This window comes from Hipposideros armiger, unplaced genomic scaffold (assembly GCF_001890085.2).
Source record: "Hipposideros armiger isolate ML-2016 unplaced genomic scaffold, ASM189008v1 scaffold_48, whole genome shotgun sequence".
Taxonomy (NCBI): domain Eukaryota; kingdom Metazoa; phylum Chordata; class Mammalia; order Chiroptera; family Hipposideridae; genus Hipposideros; species Hipposideros armiger.
Window position 1 is genome coordinate 2,924,344 of NW_017731398.1, and position 17,576 is coordinate 2,941,919.

Below are 17,576 nucleotides of genomic sequence, written 5' to 3' on the forward strand. Positions count from 1 at the left end.
GATGGATGGATGGATGGATGGATGATGGATGGATGGATAAATAGATTTCTAAAGGCTATATTCAGAATTATTTCTTACTTTAACTCACACCTCTTGTCCACCAGCTGAATCTCCCCTTTCATTTACCGTAAGTACAGGGAAGTAAGAGCCAGGTCTAATTCTCCGATTAGTAGTCTTCCATGTACATAAAGAACATTAATTACCTCTCAGCCATCCCTTTTCTTCTCTTAATAGTTGCATGTGTTTCCACCTGCCACCCAAGGTCAGGGAAGGCGCTAATTGGATCCTGTGGCAGACATGCTAGTGACTGGCACCTAGGAGTGTCCTCAGCTAAGGAGCATCCAAACCCGTGGCAAAGTGGCCTTTTGAAAAAGGCTAACGAGCACAGATGTGGGGGAGGCGTCCCGCGTCCGAACGGCGTGACCCAAACGTTAGGCTGAGACCAAGTGGGAGGGAAGTGAGGCCGGGTGTGGCCCCTGGGGACCTCATGGGTGGCACTCTCTCTGCAGGTGAGCGTGGTGGTCTCGCTGGTCACCATGCTGGCGCCCTCTGCCTTTGACCTTATCGCGGCCTTGGAGATGTACCACCCGCGAACCATGCTGCGCTTCCAGCTGGCGAGGTACCACAGCCCCGCGGGAATGCCACCACGTGTGGGTCACCTACCTGCCGTCCCTCAGTGGGAACCCAAGTCCCTCGAGAGCCAGGGCTGGCTTCATGCCGCCCAAAACTTAGCACAGAACTTACCCTATGGGTGCAACTCGAGAAAAGTAGGAGGGAAGGGGGGAGGGGAGAGACAGGGAACGGGGAGATGGCGGAAAGACCAGGAGACAGGTTCAGCGAGGAGGAGATGAAGGAGGAACAGATGGAAAAAGCAGACACAAGAGAAGGAGCACCAGGCTGACAGAAAGCAAACGGCTCGGCCCTCCTCGCTGTCGAGTGCTTTCATGGCGATGTGGGTGGGGAATGACGTCCATGTGACTTTTCCAGATGTGAGACAATCGTGGAGCTCTGCTTCTAATTCCCAAAAGCAGAGATGCTAAGAGGTTCTTGTGGACAAGCCGGGAGCATCTGAGGCCATGCCAGGATGGCCGGTGGGGGTGGCAGCAGGGGCAAACGCGGTCTGAACAACGGCAGGCCCGGGGCCTGACGGGACACACCCCACAGGAGTGCAAGCACCATGTTTCATTCCCAGATGGCTTTGTCCATCTTCCTGAAGAGTCACTTCCCCTGGGTGGTCTCCTCTGGGAGGTGTCCTTAGATTGAACGTGACAGAGGTGCTGTCAGCCCCCACCTGCCCACGTTGGTCTCGTGGTGTTTTCTCTTATCTCACCGACCACATTGTACAGAACAAGCCTTCCACAGACCACTCGGACAAGGGTTGCTCTCCTTGAGGCGTCAGAGGACTGGGAGCAACTGTTTTAGGCTTCAGGGTTCTCAGCGTGCTAACCACTGTCCCCGGGAGGTGTTTGTAAACCTGCCATTTTTCTTATCTCATTTTTCCGGACGTGTGTCGGCTAAGACTCTAGGCTACACCTGGGAAATGCCCTGACATGTTTCCCAAACCCTCCTACTCCGGGGATCAAGTCTGACCGCCGACTGTTCGAGGGTGTTGCTGGCAGCTCCCAGCCACTCGCCTGTCCACGCGGTGTAGCTGTGCCCACGGCCCTCACCGCCTCAGCCCCTCAGCGCGCCTGACAGTGTAGCCTGCTTCCGAAAGAGACCCCCGAGACCCTGAACTGCGTCCTGCCCCTTTGTAACTGTGCGAGCCGGTGAAGGTCACTTAGGCCTCCCCACGCTTCAACGTACTCGGCCCTCAAGCGGGTATGATAATAGTGTGTGCCTCACAGACCTGTGAGGGTCAAACCAGATAATGCCTGGACAAGCATTTTATAAACCGGAAGGCATGACACAGAGAGCTTACACACCACTTCAGAGCCCCGCTTGCTAAGTTCACGGTCTTTCTGCCCCCCGGTGGTGTTTAAATTCTGACCCAAGGATGGATGCAAGCCACCCGGGAGGGTCACACCGAGACCCCGAGACCCCATCCAGACTTACCAAGGCAGGGTGGGTTCTGGAAATCCGTACTTTTATAAATGGCCCCTAATGTGATTCTGAAGGAAACCCAGTGGCAGCCGTTGTCTTGGCAAAACCATGATAGTCACTCGCAGATTGTGGCAGCTCTAGAACCGTGGACTTTTGTGTGGTGGCCTTGTCTCAGGTGGGCTTGTGCCTTCCAGGGTCCTCGTGCTGTATCTGGGCAACCTGTACAGTCTGATCATTGCACTCCTGGACAAAGTGAACAGCATGAGCTCCGAGGTACGTGGGCCATCCCGGGCTGCTGCCCCGACCCACTGACGTACACGCACACACACACCAGGGTCATCATGATTGTCAGGGGAACGGTTCGTAGTGGGCCCACCGTCCCAACCCAACAGTGGTACCCACCCCCAGGCTGGGGTAGCCTGGGAGCTCATTTCAAACCTGGGAGGAGGTTCCAAATGGTGGGGGAGAGGAGGCAGTGAGGCGGAGGAGGCTGCTTAGGGTTGTGTGTCCAAGCCATGCCCCAGGCTAGCATCGAGCTCCAAGCACGGAGAGCTAAGCTCAGCACCTCGGCTTTGATGTTGCACAGACTGGGTCCTTACTGCCTCCTACGAGCAAAGTGACCTTAAGTGTTGACCTTCAGCTGGCTGAGCTTCAGTTCCCTCATCTGGAATGCAGGGTAATTATTCTGACCTGACGCTCTTGTGAGGATGGGAAGATATAACACTAAGAACCCATAAATGCTGTACTTCCCATGACTGCAAGCTCCATTATGGGGCCAACTCTAGTCAGGTGGCTATCTACCAAGCTCAAGATAGAGATGGAGAGACAGAGAGAGAGAGATTGTGCCCACGCAGTGCAATGATGTCCTTTTTTTTTTTTTTTTAACAAATATGTGGACTTTTTTTTCTTCTTTCCCTCCTTCTCTCTCCCCACTCTCTCTCCACAGGAAGCTGCTACCAAAAATAACACAAGTCACTGGACAGAGTCTACCATCTTTGCCACCAGGACGGCCCCTGAAGGAGAGAGATGGTCCACGCCTGGGCCTGGGGCGGGGCTCAGGAGAAACAGCACGTGGGCCCCGGACCTGGCCAGCGTCCCGGCTTACACCATGTCCCTCTCAGACGCCAACCATTCCACCATCAACACCCAGAGTCCGCAGGACCAGTGCTGGGAAACTTACGTCGGACAGGTGGCCCCTTTCTTCCTTCTAAAGCCCTTCACGTCCACTGCATCACTTAGCTCTAGTGACTCTCTGAAGTGTCATTATTCTTACACTATAGAAAAGGTGAGGGTTGAGGGGTTTCCAGGTCTCCAAATTATTATAATAAGCAGTGCAGAGACTCACGCAGTGCTGACTGTGTGAGTCCTCGTGAGAATCCTGTGATTATATAATAATTGTCCAAAGACACACAGAGCCACAGGCCGGTCGGACAGGCCCGAGCCCGGACGCCTGCTCCGAGCTCTGTGCTCTGGCCTTTCACCTTCCACACATTCGTGTACAGAGAGCCCCAGCCCCGAGGTGTTAGCCCCCGACATGGAATCACAGGCCTCAAGTAGTCACCTGCGGCTCGGACCACAGGCCTCAGACTCTCCTGGGTCTGTGTAATGCTGACCTTGGACGTCAGCATTCAAATGCGCGGATATTTATTTACTGAGCACCCATCATGTGCCAGGAGTGAAGGAGGGCACCCAGTGGCCCAAGCCCACGGGAGTGAGCAGAGACGGGGGCCCTGGAGGAAAAGGCGGGCAGCGGGAGGGCGGCCGTGGGAACCCAGGGACCGTGTGTTTCAGGAGATGCTGAAGCTGTCCATCATCGACCTGCTCTTCACCGTGGCCAGCATCCTGCTCATCGACTTCTTCCGTGGGCTCTTCGTTCGCTACTTAAGTGACTACTGGTGCTGGGACCTGGAGAGCAAGTTTGTGAGTAAGACGCTGTGTCCGCTGGGGAAGTTGGTGTGGCTAGATCCGTCTTTCCTGACGTCTGGACTGGGAAGCAGACGTGGCCGACAGAAGATCCACGAGGGACAAGGGAGGATGGGGAAAGATGCGTGTCCTTGGAGCTCTGCCATTTGCTACTTGCTGGGATGGCTGTACAGACAGACAGTGGCTCCACGTACCGCTAAGAGCAAAGCGTCCTCTGCATGCGATGTAAAGAACCACTTTATGCCCAGAATGTGGAGACATTTTTTATGTCGGCTCATTTTCTCTTGCAGCCTGAATATGGGGAATTCAAGATCGCAGAGAACGTGCTACATTTAGTCTACAACCAAGGAATGATTTGGTAGGTACTTAGCTGCTTCCTGCAGTGGTCACATGCCATCTGGGCCAAGGTTTTACTCACTGTGGGTAGGGTGTGCCCACAGTGAATACCATCATACAAATTAAGAAAGAACACAGGTTTTAATGGAACTATTTCACATGCATGGTAGTTTTAGTAATGGTTTTCTAAGCATTTTGCAGAAAGGAATGGTGGAAGAAGCAGTCCATTTTTAGGCCACTTTTGGTGACTGCCAAAAAAAATATCCTCAGGAACCGGTAGAATGAGCTGCTGGCGGGATTTGGGTAAGGAGAGGAGGAGGAGGTTGCTGACCCCCACCCCCACCCTGACGACTTCCAGGAGTGGCTGTGTCACAGCTGGGAGACTGGCCAGCCCTGCCCTCAGCTCCCCACTCTCCCTCCCACGTCCTCCATGTCTTCACTTAGACACGGTGCCCGGGAGCACGGCCATCCCCCAGATGGACGGACCCATCCTGGTGAGGCCAGAAACGGGGGAAGTCGGTTCAATCAGGACAAATCCTGCCCGAGACCATGTTCCCAGAGAGCTGAGGGGGCTGTGTGACTCCCTTAGACGTGTGCCTCTGGGGGCATGGCACACAGCTCCCTAGGTCAGCCAGCCCTCCGTCTCTGCCCTCCCTACTGGACCCCACATTTGTATTTGTTAAAATACAAAGCAAAAAGCCAACAAAGAAAAAGAACCCCCAGTTCCATACGTTGAGAAAACACAATCTGGCTTTATAATCGTTAAAATGCACGGGGTCCCAAGACGTAGAAAATCACATTCCTTCCATCACATTCTATATTTGTATAGTTCACTTATTTTGCAAACTATTTTCACAAATACAGAATTAAAAATAATGCATAATATTTACTAGCTATCAGGCCCTTTTATACCCATTGTGACTGGCTTAATCCTTATAGAAACCCTGTGAGGTTACTGGTATCGTTTACTCCATTGTAAAGACAGGAAATGGAGGCACAGAGCAGCTAGGTATCTTGCGTAATGTCACACAGTAACAGTTTTGTTTGCTGTGAGAAAAACAAGTTTACTTTTAAAAGACTTATTGAAACATATTCTTGTATCTATAACTACTTTCCTACCACTAATTCCACCAGCATTGTGTCAAATGCACATCCAGTAAAAGTGGATGTGCCTTACAGTCAGAAGACCTGGGTTTTGTTCCATTGTTGACACTTATTTGCAGGGTGACTGGCTGTGTGTTTCCCTGGGACAGTCCATTCCCTACCTGTTGCCCCAGACCTGTCACTCTCAAAAGGATCTCAGTCTGGATGACACAGGGTCACCCTTTTTTTTTGTTTTGTTTTAAAGATTTTATTGGGGAATTATGGGGAGGGGAACAGCGCTGGGGAATTGGGGAAGGGGAACAGAAAAGTTGCTGTCCTTTCATTCTTCAGTCTAGTTGTGGAGGACGTCGTTTCACTGGCCCATGTTGGTATTATCATTGCGCTCTTCCCGGCTGAGGCAGATTGGTCATCGGCCACCGGACGGCTGCTCACGGCAGCTCTTGGCAGCTCACACTGGCTGCTGGCCACACACGGTAGCTTACGGGAGCCCACTGCAGCCCCACTGCAGCCTACACCGTCGCCGGCAACTCACTGCAACCCAACTCCAGGTCGAGCTGTTGTTCACCATCTTAGCTGTAGAGGGCAGTGTCACTGGCCCTCATGTGGGATCCGAACCGGGCCCTGCTGCTCAGAGCTGGCGTCCCAAGCCAACTCCTAACCAACGCACCACTCGGCTGGCCCAGGTCACCCTTTTATTAGCAGCATGTCTTTGGGTAAAGCACTTACTTTCCCCAGACCCACCGTCCACGTGTATGAGGTGTGGATGGCTAGCTCTCCCTTCGTGACCCTGAGGTCATGATTAGCTGGGCTGAAATGTGTGAGGCCCAACAAAAGGAGCTGCTCCACATACGTGCATTAAACCAGTCTGTCATTTATTATGTTAACGTAGGCGAGTCTCGAGCTTGCCCCAAACTGTAGTTATCACCAGAAGAGGCCCTTTCCTTTGCTAAGTGTGAGGAGAGACAGGTGCTAAGTGTCCCTGTGCAAAGAAGGTCCTTGAAAATACCCCGCCCACCTGCAGACGTGATGCCGTCTCTCCAGAAGGCAGAGCGTCAGAGTCGCAGGCCTTTGGGGGCTTCTCTAAGCAGAGGGTGTAAACCCCACGGTCTCCGAGCCACGGGGGCTGGAAGGGAACACAGCCTCACTGGCCTCCCCTGCCGCTTCCAGGATGGGGTCCTTCTTCTCGCCATGTCTCCCCGCATTCAACGTCCTCAAACTGGTGGGTCTGATGTACCTGAGGAGCTGGGCTGTGCTGACATGCAACGTGCCCCACCAGCAAGTGTTTCGAGCCTCCAGGTCAGTAGAACCAAGTCTGCGTCGCGCGGTGAACTCGTGCCATCCACGCTCGCCGTGTCCCGGGCCACCTCCAGCAAGGGGACCTCCCAACTCCCCACCATCACCATCCTTCTGTCCCCCAGTTTCCCCCAGGAAGACATTTCCAGCACCCTCACCTGGAATTAATCATTACCCCCGTCATGTGATGACACATGTTTAAAAACTTTTTACTGATGTTTAATAATCACTTAGAAAGTGCACACATCGTAAATACCCGCTGTGACGCATATTCACCATCTGAACACAAGTGTGTAACCCGCACCCAGATGGACACACGGGACAGAGGTGTCACAGGAAGTCTCCCTGGATCCTGGCCACCGCCGACGGCCGGCGGCACCGTTCGCTGTGCCTGGTCGTTTGCTTTACGTCTGCGGAATTCCTCACACAGTGTGCTTTGTTCCTGGTTTAGCCCCTTCAGCATGGCACTTGAGAGTCACCTGGCTGAGGAAAATGCCCCAGAGCCTTTCCTCATGCTCCCTGTTTCCAGCTGCCGGCTGTCCTTGAACTTGAACCTTCTCCTAGGTGTCTCTTGTGGGGCAGACCCTGTGAGTGCACAGCTGGGTCACGGGGCTTCCTGCTCCAGGACAGCACCAGGAGCTTCGCCTCCCACTGGCCGGATGGGACAGCCGGTAGCTGTTCTGCAGCCTGGCCAGTACTTGTGTCATCTGGTGGTTTGTTTTTTTCCTTTATTGGCCATTTTGGTGAAATCAACACATTCTGAACACGTTAGTTAGAGCTCATTTGTTTTATTTGGACATAATCTGTATGTGGATCTATACCCGTGGCTTTCCAGCGGTTTGACCGTGAACCTAGGTAGATAGACCTGGGTAGTCTATACAGTATACATTATAGATAGAAACGTGTAGTAGATGGAGGGAAAGAGGTTTTCCAAATGAACGCTCACCCACTAACTGTTCTGTGCTCTGACAGTTTCTCCTCTTTTTCCGCCTGTGTCATTAGGGCAGCGGGACAGTGTGCCAGTTGAGAGTCTCGAGGCCCTGACAACCATTGTCTCTTCAGGGCTGTGTGCCAGCTTAGGGGCCAGGGCTTATTCAGGCAGAGCGTGTACCCCGAGCAGCCCAGGGCAGAGAGGATAAGAGGCTGAGTGCAAACCACAACCACGCACAAGCCAAGAATCGGAGCAAAGGAGGCCAGCCGTGCTCAGATGTGAGACTCGTTCAGGAGGGGGCCGTTCTGTGAGGACCCCGGTGGGTGGGACAAAGGTTCTGAGCTGGTTCCGTGAATGGAGCTCATTGGCTGATGGCCATGGGCTCAGCGCTCTCTGGTTTGGATGCGGACAAGTAGGCGTTTGGTGGATGCACAGGTTGGCCTGCACCACCTGGAAGGTCGCTCTGGGCACCAACGTCTCGTTTGCAGAGCTGCCTGTGACCCTGTGACAGACCCTTTCCTAGACAGTGATGGGAGGACAGTTTTTCTGTTTGCAAGGAGTTGGGACTGCGGTTTCTGTGCCAGTCCCGTGAGCACGGGTGTCCCTGGCGACCGGCCATGGAATGACATCCATGCGTGGCACTTGATTTCCTCGCAGGTCCAACAACTTCTACCTGGCGACGCTTCTGTTTATGCTCTTCCTGTGCATGCTGCCCACCGTTTTTGCCATCGTCCGGTACAGGCCGTCTCCCAGCTGTGGGCCGTTCCGGTGAGTTGTCTGACCTCAGCCCGAGAGGCTCCCAGAATAGGTTAGTAGCAGAGAAGGAGCTCGAACTCGAGCCTCTAGAATCCAGGACGCGTGCCCTTTCTCGGGTAGCAGCTGTCCTCAGGTATGACCAGTCATCTCTGTGCTCCTCTTCAGAAGATATGGCCCATTTCACATAAACTAGGGAGACAGCGTCGGCCGGTGCGTCTCGGTCAGGCTCCCCCTTCCAGAACGCAGAGCTCTTAGAAAAAGCTGGCCCGCGTCACTTTGGAGTCCCAAGTATGTGGCTGCTCAAAGCAGAAACCCCAGCGGTACGTCCCCGCACATGTGCTGGACGTCGTTTCCGATGCAGCATACACCTCGCAACTAGAGTTTGCTTCTGTGCACACAATTACAACACACATGCGATGCGACGACAGCCCTCGCCTCAAAGCTCTGTGCCCATGAGGTGACACTTCGCAGGACAGCCATGGGGCAGCACTATGTACCGCTGAGGCCCAGGCACTCACTGCACTCTTGTGACCAACTTTGAGGGGACTGTAGCCACCTCGCCATTTCCAGATGACTTGCAGCACCCCCTCTGCCAGGTGTGACGTAACGTGGGGGTACGTTGTGCTTTCTCGCAGTGGCCAGGAGAAAATTTACGACATCGTGTCGGAAACGATCAAGGAAGGCTTCCCCGCGTGGTTGGGCTCCGTGGTCGGGTACATCAGCAGCCCCGTGGTGATCCTGCCAGCCGTGCTGCTGCTCGTGTGAGTACCACAGCCACCTCCCTGCTAGCTGGGGATGGCCGCGTGTGTGCCAACAAAACCGCCAGCCTTCCAATAATTATGTAAAATCAGCAACTCGTTCCAAAGCTGCTTAGAGGCGGGCCCTACGGAGGAATTCTGATTCACCCCAGGGGGCACGGCATGATCGAGTCACCCACAGCCCAGTTTGGGAACCCACTGTAGCCACTGTGATGGGGTCGAATGTCATTATCAGTACCCTGTTCTCCAGCTTAAATAGCCTCGAGGAGGAATTTCACAATGCACTGAGTAGCCTCTGCTTGCTTTGGCTTAAGGAAAAGCTATTGACAGAGCACGCAGACCCAGCTCTCGTAGCCTGACACCTGTAAATGCCTCTCCTTACTGCTCTAACCCCCACTGAATTCAGGTCAGTGGGGGTTGCTGTGAAGAGCAGAGGTCGGGGGAAGCAGCCCATTCCCAGGCTGGCCGCTGGAAGGCTCACTGAGACCTCTTTTCCTCAGGGGAGGGGTGGAGGGTGGGCTCTGGCCGAGCAGCCCAGCAGGGACCGGGCTGCGTGGTGCCAGCCAGCAGGGAGGTGTGCTCACGGCCTGCTTTTCCTCCTAGCATGCTCATCTACTACCTTCAGAGCATCGCCAGGTCCCTGAAGCTCAGCAACCAGCAGCTCAAAGTGCACATCCAAAACGCAAGTATCACCTAGTCCTGCTCTGCCCCATGTGTGTCCGCCACGCGACAGGCCTCTGCAACAGGGAACAGGACAGGCCACGCTGCCCAGTCGCTGGGGCACAAGGCCACCCCTCCCCTCCGGATCTCCTGGAGTTATTTCTAAGCACACCCAGGGTGGCTCCCATCTGTCCGTGGCCTCTCTCCCAGGGGCTTGCTGGTGCCCTGGGCACTCGAGCACCGCCAGTGGCCAAGCTCAGCCCTTAGTGTGCTGGCTCTTCTGCAGTGTGGGGGTGCATACAGAGGGGGAGAGGAAGGGCCGTCCCCAACCCCCTATCAGCCTGCACATCTGAGCCCAGACGCACGCTGGGACCCAAATACCCGCCTTTTCCCAATTTTTTAGGCTCTGGTTGTCCTTAAGTTCTCTCCCATCTGGGGCTCAAACCTTAACGCCCAGAACAGTCAGAGGGAGAGCAACCCCCAACCCTTCCATAATTTCTCCTCCTGCGCTCACCCCAGGTGCTCCCCCCGGGCCAGGACTAGGCCGAGGAAGGGAGGCACCAGCTCCGAGTGTCACACCGACCCCACACTGTCACAGTCCCAAGATGGAGCGCCGCCCCTGAAGGCCCCACTGCTGTCACCCCAGCCCCAGGACCCCACGCAAAAAAACCTGCAGCTCTCCATTTTTTTAAAAAAGAACACCTTCCATGAATATCAATTCATGTAAAGAAATAGCAGTGCGTTCCGTGAATAGTCAAAGAAGAAATGTATTGGGAGTTGCAAAGGGCATGTTTGTGCAAACATATGTCCCCCGTGTTTTGATCCACACTTTGTCTTCTGTGCCTCAGGCAAACCGTTCCTGGCAGAGGTAACCATGGCCTGTCTAGTAGCTGTCCCTGGAAATAAAGCTCTCTAGGGATAAAACTCTGCTTGGGTGTCAGCATTTATTTACTCTAATAACAGGCTGACTCCAGAGCACGCTGTCCTCCGCAGGCGGCACTGGTTCAGTCAGGGTCCAAGACACCAGCAGTGACACATATGCCGTTTTCCCCCCAAGAATGAATCTTGTCACTGTTTCCTGCTGAATCCGAAACAAGCATATAATTTTCATTTCTATTGTAGGCAAGATCTGAAGATAAGAAAAAGGTTGCCCAAATGGTAGAAGGTGAGTATAAACAAAAACAGGTGATGACTCGTTTGGTGGGCATTTAAGAATAGAGCAGTTTAAGGTGCGCAACTTGGAAAATTTCCCATAAACTGTGGTTTTCACCATGAACTAGGCACAATACAATCTAGGGATATAAATGCTGGTTTCAGTGTATAGTTTTCACACCGTAACCAAGCCTTCTAATAACCCCAAAACATGTCTGAAATCAGAAGAAAATTTTGAAGTAGGAGAGAAAAAGCAGCACAAAACTCTGGATAAAACCCAGAAGAACATGGTCGTTTTTGCATACTTCTCTCAGTGGCCCGTTTCTTCCTTGCGAGGCCCCCTACCCCTGGCTCTACCCCAGGGTCGGCCCCCCTCAGGTCAAGTCCCCTCTGCCCCACCCCCGCAGGGCCGCCCGAGTGAGAAACCCAAACCCATCTTGTCCAGTGGCACCTGGACAAGCGCGCTCCCCCCCACCCAGGCTCAGAGGGGAAAGGAAGAGCCCCCCAGAAAGAATGAAAGCATAAGGAGTAGAAGTCTGGTGTGGCTGGCGGAGGAAAGTGGGCCCCAAGGCTGGGGAGTAACCCACTTTGCCTGAGGGGGGCGCCAGGTGGTGCAGCTGCCAAGCCTGAGCTCCGACCCCCCCCCACTGCCCTGCTGCTGCAGCCTTCTGTGCACTATGAAGCGTGCGTTGCCCACAGACGCGGCGTGTCTGCGTGTGCCCACAGCTATCTGCATGGCCCGCTGCTGGAGGTCATGGCCTCCTGCAGCTAAGCTGCCCTCACCCTGAATGCAACCCCCCCCCCCCCGGAGCTCACCTTCTCACAGATCCCTCTTCGTACAGCCCGGATCCAAACCCGAGAGCCGAGCGCCAGGAGGCTGCCCAAGGACCATGTTCTCAGCGGCCACCTGTCCTCAGCGCCCTCGGCGATAGCCCCAAACAACGGCCATGTGCTCAGCTTCGACACGTCAAGCAGCAAGAGCAGCCGGGTAGAGACGGTCACCCACCCCGTGCCCCCGAGTGCCCAGCCCGGGCCCGGCAGCCCCAGCCCGCCCCTCCCTGGCATCTCCCAATCCGGGCCAGAGGGTGACACTAACAGGTGAGCTTGACCGCACCACAGCAGGACACCTGCCCCCCTGAACTCGCCATGTGATTGGCCAGATCCTTTGTGCTGTAGCTGTGGGCTGGGCCAGGTTGTGAGCAGGGTCACGCCTGCGTTAGGTGCGGCCAGTTGTTCGTCTGGTGTCCACATAAAAGCAGGAGCATCTGTGCCGTTGGTGGGGATGCGGGGTCAGGGAGGACTGAAGTGGGTCTGAATGTCACACAGTGACAGCAATATGGATGCAATACAGGGGGTTTTGTTTTGGGGGCTTGGGGTAGGCTTTTCTGTTTTTTTAAAGACAGTGACTAAGTTAATAAAGAACTTGAAGCCTTGGTATACGAAGCGTTGTCTACAGGTCTCTGTGGGGCCTTGACAAGGAGGAGGGTGTCCAGCAGTCCTTGGAGGGTTCTGGGGACCGCTCTGTAGCAGAAAAGGTGAAGAGTGCTCCTGACATGTGCTCCGCCAATGTCAGTCCCGTTGTGCGCCCCCGGACAAAGGAAGCCCTCTTTGGGGTGCCCCTCCTTGCATTAAGGGCTCTGAGAGTTCCAGCAGTGAAGAAACCTGTGCAGGCCAGTGCGTTCCACCCAAGGCCACCGTGTGACACTGTGGACCCCAGTCTGGAGACACCTGGAGACCCACGTGCTCGGACGGCGTGGGGTTCTGAGACCACCACAGCCATGGCCACGGTGCTGACCCCCTCTGTCTTACAGGTGTCCGCGTGGTCCGTGTGCAGGTGGCCGTCACCAGAGCAGACCCCACCCAGCTGTGACGTTTACAAAGCACAGCGAAGACATTCACTCAGAACCCCTTTTCCAGCAAGACTTTCAGCAGGCCAGCCCCCCTCTCCATGGAGCAGGGGTGTCGGCCTTGGTGCCACGTGGCCTCAGGCCCCACGCCCCTCGGTACTATGCTGTCCGTGAACGTGAGTCTCCAAAAAACACCCGTCCAGCGTTCTGGCCAGAAAGACATTCCGAGATAGATGCCTTGGGGGACATTGTAGAGATGCACCCCAGGAACATGCGACAGATGATGTCCCAGCTCTCCCGGCAGGCTTGCTCTCCACTGCTGAGTGAGGACGAGGAGGAGGCATGGAGGGGAGAGTGGGCCCTCCGGCCTCTGCACCGCCGCGCCCTGGCTGACCTCCACAGGGCTCCTCAATGTTATATTGATGCCAGATCAGAAAGCCAGGCCCTGGCTGCTGAGCTGCTGGGCCGGGGCCATCACAGGCCTCGGAAGGATGGTTCTGAGGGTCACCTCACCCGGCTGACATTTGTGCAGAAGAAGCCACATTCCCGGAACCCGCGGCACCCCCACCACTCTCTGCGGCCCAGAGTCAAGCCCAAGTTCGAGCCGCGCCTCACAGAATCAGATTCCATGTCAGCGGCATCAAGCAGTGACCAGCAGAGCAGCAGCGCTGACCAGTACCTCCAGGTGACTCGCGGCCAGGGCAGCTTCCCACGATCTGCGGGCCAGCTCGGCGTGAGGAAGGCCGACTCGAGGCTGGAGCTGACTGTGGATCTGAATGACCTGATTTGTTCCGATGTCTAGCGGCTGTGTCTGGTGTGCTGTCCCTGAGACCAAGCCCTACTGGAGAGCTCGAGTGGCCTGACTGTGTGTCCCCTCACCTGCTGGAGAGAGGGCCGAGCACGCATGGTGGGGGCTAGAGACCTGTGGGGCAGCTCAGGCGCGCTGGCCATTCTGCAGCTGCTGTGGGGTCCCCCGATGCCCGGCCCCCTGGCACCCTAGGCCATCATTTCAAAAACTTCAGCCCTTTGTCCCCCATTGAGGGTGACCGCAAATCTGACCATGTGACTGAAATGTGTATGGCAAGGCTGCCTGTCAGCACACGAAACTCCACCCTCTGATAAGGTGTCCACCCTTAGGGACTTCATAGCACTTGGCTAGCAGCCTGAATAATCAGGTTAGTGGCGACAGGAGCCAGCCTGCCTACTGACAGCTGACCCTACTGTTTGCTATCTGTCTGTTCGTTGGTCAGGCACGTAGGCTGGCGGTACAGAGCCCCCAGGGTCTCACGGTTCCTGTAACTGGGAAGACTGGGAGGCAGGCTGGCTTCAGGCCAAGCTGGACCAGGAGGTCAGACATCTTTGGGGCTCCGTCCTTTCACCTCTAGCCCTATTTGTGGTATTGACTTGGGTTTCTCCTGCTATGTGTAGGTGGAGGAGGCATTCACGGGCACAGAAGTTCCAGGTGCGTGGCCCCCAGCCAGTGAGCTCGGGTTCTCCCTCCCTCCTGTCAGGCCGTTTTCCCCTGTGGCTGCGGCCCTGTTCTCCAGGATCAGGTCAGGGTGGGGCAGCGGTGTGTGTGCCGCCTGCCGGGGCACAAGCCCTATTCCTTTCTCTTCCGATAACTCCTGTCACTCTCATTGCGTCTTTGAAGTGTTCTGTCTCTACTGGACTGTGAGAGCCTTTGGGACAGGAATGGTGTTTCTTCATTTCTGTACCCCGGTAACTGACACTTACAATAGGGAACATCCCTGGGGACGTCCTTTTCTGGTAGAGGTGCCCTCAGGCCCCACCACGTTCCCTGGTGAGGGTCCCCTCTTCCACGTGCTTGGCCTGGGCCTGTCGCTTAGGGCTCCCTGGGCCTCTGCACACACTTCAGAAAGGCCCAGCTCTGCCCCAGGCGCCTGTCGGAGCACCTGTGTGTGTGTGACGACGGGGAGGCCCTCCATCCTTCCTAAGGACACGCCCAGGGTGGCAAACATGTGCCACCCTTCCGTGTCCAGCACAGCTCACATGCACTCCAGGTCTTACTATAGGCTCTGTCGTTAGAGGAACGTAAAACATGCAGAATCATACAAAGACTAGTGGACAAGCACCCACATCCCCACTGTGTCAACACTGTTGAAATTTTATTTCCATCTAGTCATGTTGTTATTAGTAGCAGCAGCAGCAGTAGTAAAGAAACTGTTACAGATGGAATCAGAGTCCACTCTAATCTCCACACTGAGTTTTGTTCCTCTCTGACTACCAAGAGTTTGCTGTGTGTCTGTCCATTCAGCCACCTGTTCACCGTTATATGTGGTGCGTGTGTGTCTGTGCATGAATATATATGTGTGGGCATCTATAAAACAATACCTAAGTATGTTTTACCTGATTAAACGCTGTCACACTGCATGTGCTGTTCACGTTTGTCTGTTGGACAAATATATTGATCACACTCCCTTATTCTAACTGCTGCATAATATTTCATCATGTGAAGATACTATACACTATTTATCCATTTCTTATCGGTGGACATTGAAATCCCTTCCATTTGTTTGCAGCTAAGATAATGTCGCACAAAATATTTTTATACTCGGAAGAGGACGCCGGTGCTCCAGACGGAGAAACCCCAGGCCCAGGTTCACCAGCTGCCCCTTTTTTAGTCCCCACTAAAAAAGTGCCCAGACCCCCACCCAGATCCCCTCTGCAGGTGATGGGAAGGCCATTTTTTGTGACAGCATTCCCCATACTTGTTATTGCCCACGATGTAATTTTTGCCAACTTGGTAAAAAAAAAAAGCATCCCAAGTTATGCCAAGTTATGGTAATGAATTGGCATGTCTTTGATGGTCAGCGTCTTTCCTTGTGGGGATTGGCTGTTTTCGGTTTCTCTCCTGTGAGATGACTGGCTAGTCAACACCTCGGCTCATTTTCCTGCCCACAGTCACCCCATATCGAAATGGCAGCAACAGAAAGCACCACACCCGCCCTTTCAAAACGCCCTTGCCTAACTGTGGTTTCGTAATACGCCCTTGGGCGTTAAGTCCATGGCAGGGTGGCGGAGGTGATTGCTGTCTCACTGAGGACAGGAGCCAGCTACTGCTGAAAGTCTTGCCTGAAAACACCTGTGGGACAAACGCCCTCTCCATCCCCTATCTCTGACATCATCACAGTTGTATCTGTTACATTTCAAGAGTGAATCCCTCTGGATCAGAACAGCCTGCTAAATGTCTCAGTAACCTGAGGGCATCTCCCGTGGTCACTCCTTATGTTTCCAATCTGTGAGTGGCCTCAAGTTTAGAGAAAAGTCTTCTGGGCATCTCTAAAAGACTATCTTCCCTAGTCTGAGGTGGGATTCTTGCTTTCCAGCTGCTCTGCGTGTTTCCTTTTGTTATAGGGTTTGTATGTTGTGGCTTTTTATTGTTTTTCTCTTTTGCTCTTTGCCCATTTCCTGGTAAACCATGCATATCCTTAGAGGGAGGAGGAGGCAGTACACAGCTGACCTTCAGAAACAGAAGCTGGGTGTGTGCCACACCTCTGCTGCCTCCACACTAGGTGGCCTTGGATACCCGTGTGAGCCTCACTGCCTTAACCTGGGAAGTGGGAATGGTGGTCTCCACCTCATGGTGCCGGGGTGCTGTCGTGAGGGTTAGGAGCTCAGCAGAGTGCCTGGGAAGCAGGAAGCACTGAGTGACCTTAGCTGTGGCAGAGTGAAGAATAAGCCAACACCCACACTGTGCTCGCAGGCTCACCTGAGCCCTGTGTGAGCTGCCTTAGGCAGGAAGCCAGCACCCAGTGGCTCCTCAGTAGAAAGCCTTCAGGATGGGAGGGCTTGGACACGTGTGCCCATCCCCTTGCTGGTGGGGGTGAGAAGCCCCTGGGCCACCGACCCCATGTACACCTACTTAAAATTCAACTAGGACTTCCGTGAGGTCTGCTCTGGACCTCGGGGGGATGGGCTCAGGTCAGTGGGATCCGCAGGCCTCAGGCATTCCTCCTTTCCCAGCAGCTCTGACCCTCAGGCAGGTTGCAAAACCGATGGAGGAGCCTGTGGCATGCAGGCAGGTCCCACCCTCCCTGTGCTCCTCTGGCCGAGGTTGCCTAACAAGTCACCTGCTACAGCGGGGAACTCGGTCCCTCAGCTTGGTATTCACAGCATTTTATCCCCAAAACAGAATGCTAATGGGCCCCAGCCGACATGACCTCCAGCTGCAGCTTTATGGACATGTCTTACATTGAGTTTTATTAGAGGCTTTTTAAATTTAAAACGTCTTACATGTTCATAGTTAAAATAATTATACAGTAGATGATATAAAATTAAATGTCCTCTGCTGTACTCCCATTGTTAAGTGTATTCCGTAGATTTCTGGAAGTGAATATCCTAAACATATAAACATCTGAGCACATTCCGAGTTCTTTGTTTCTCACTCCAGATATATACATAGCATGTAACACACATGATACTATGTGTGTCTATTGTATGCTGGCACCATTCTGATTGCTATTTGTTTATTAAATCCTTGGACCCATAATGTCAGCCCTGTGAGTGAGCACAGCTCTTTTTTTTCATTTCCCAATGAGGATGCTGAGGTCAGGAGCAGTCAGTGCCTTGCCAAGGTCATATAGCTAATGAGTGGCGATGCTGAGATTTGAACCTGGGCCTTCTGACTTGAGCACTGTCTTATGTACGTACTGTTCTGTAACTTGACACTTTTTGACTATATGTATTATGGGTATCGTTCCTTGTCGGCCCATGCATAAAACATTTTATCTGGCGGCGTGGGGGGGGGGGGGG

The 17,576-nt window shown here is 54.1% G+C and overlaps 1 protein-coding gene across 2 annotated transcripts in view; it reads left to right on the plus strand.

Moving 5' to 3' along the window:
- Positions 1-17,576, plus strand: part of LOC109381443 (transmembrane channel-like protein 3) — a 33,566-nt gene that overhangs the window by 1,293 nt on the left and 14,697 nt on the right. Inside the window, exons 2-12 of one of the 2 annotated variants that reach the window (XM_019640101.1) lie at positions 510-619; positions 2,238-2,316; positions 2,990-3,232; positions 3,835-3,963; positions 4,257-4,324; positions 6,574-6,702; positions 8,288-8,398; positions 9,022-9,147; positions 9,748-9,826; positions 10,927-10,969; positions 11,799-12,054. In XM_019640101.1, the coding sequence (XP_019495646.1) occupies positions 537-619; positions 2,238-2,316; positions 2,990-3,232; positions 3,835-3,963; positions 4,257-4,324; positions 6,574-6,702; positions 8,288-8,398; positions 9,022-9,147; positions 9,748-9,826; positions 10,927-10,969; positions 11,799-12,054 (1,346 nt within the window). In that variant the 5' untranslated portion in view covers positions 510-536. Of the gene's footprint in view, positions 1-509; positions 620-2,237; positions 2,317-2,989; positions 3,233-3,834; positions 3,964-4,256; positions 4,325-6,573; positions 6,703-8,091; positions 8,399-9,021; positions 9,148-9,747; positions 9,827-10,926; positions 10,970-11,798; positions 12,055-17,576 lie in introns of those variants that run through there. The other variant, XM_019640103.1, reaches the window with a different exon arrangement.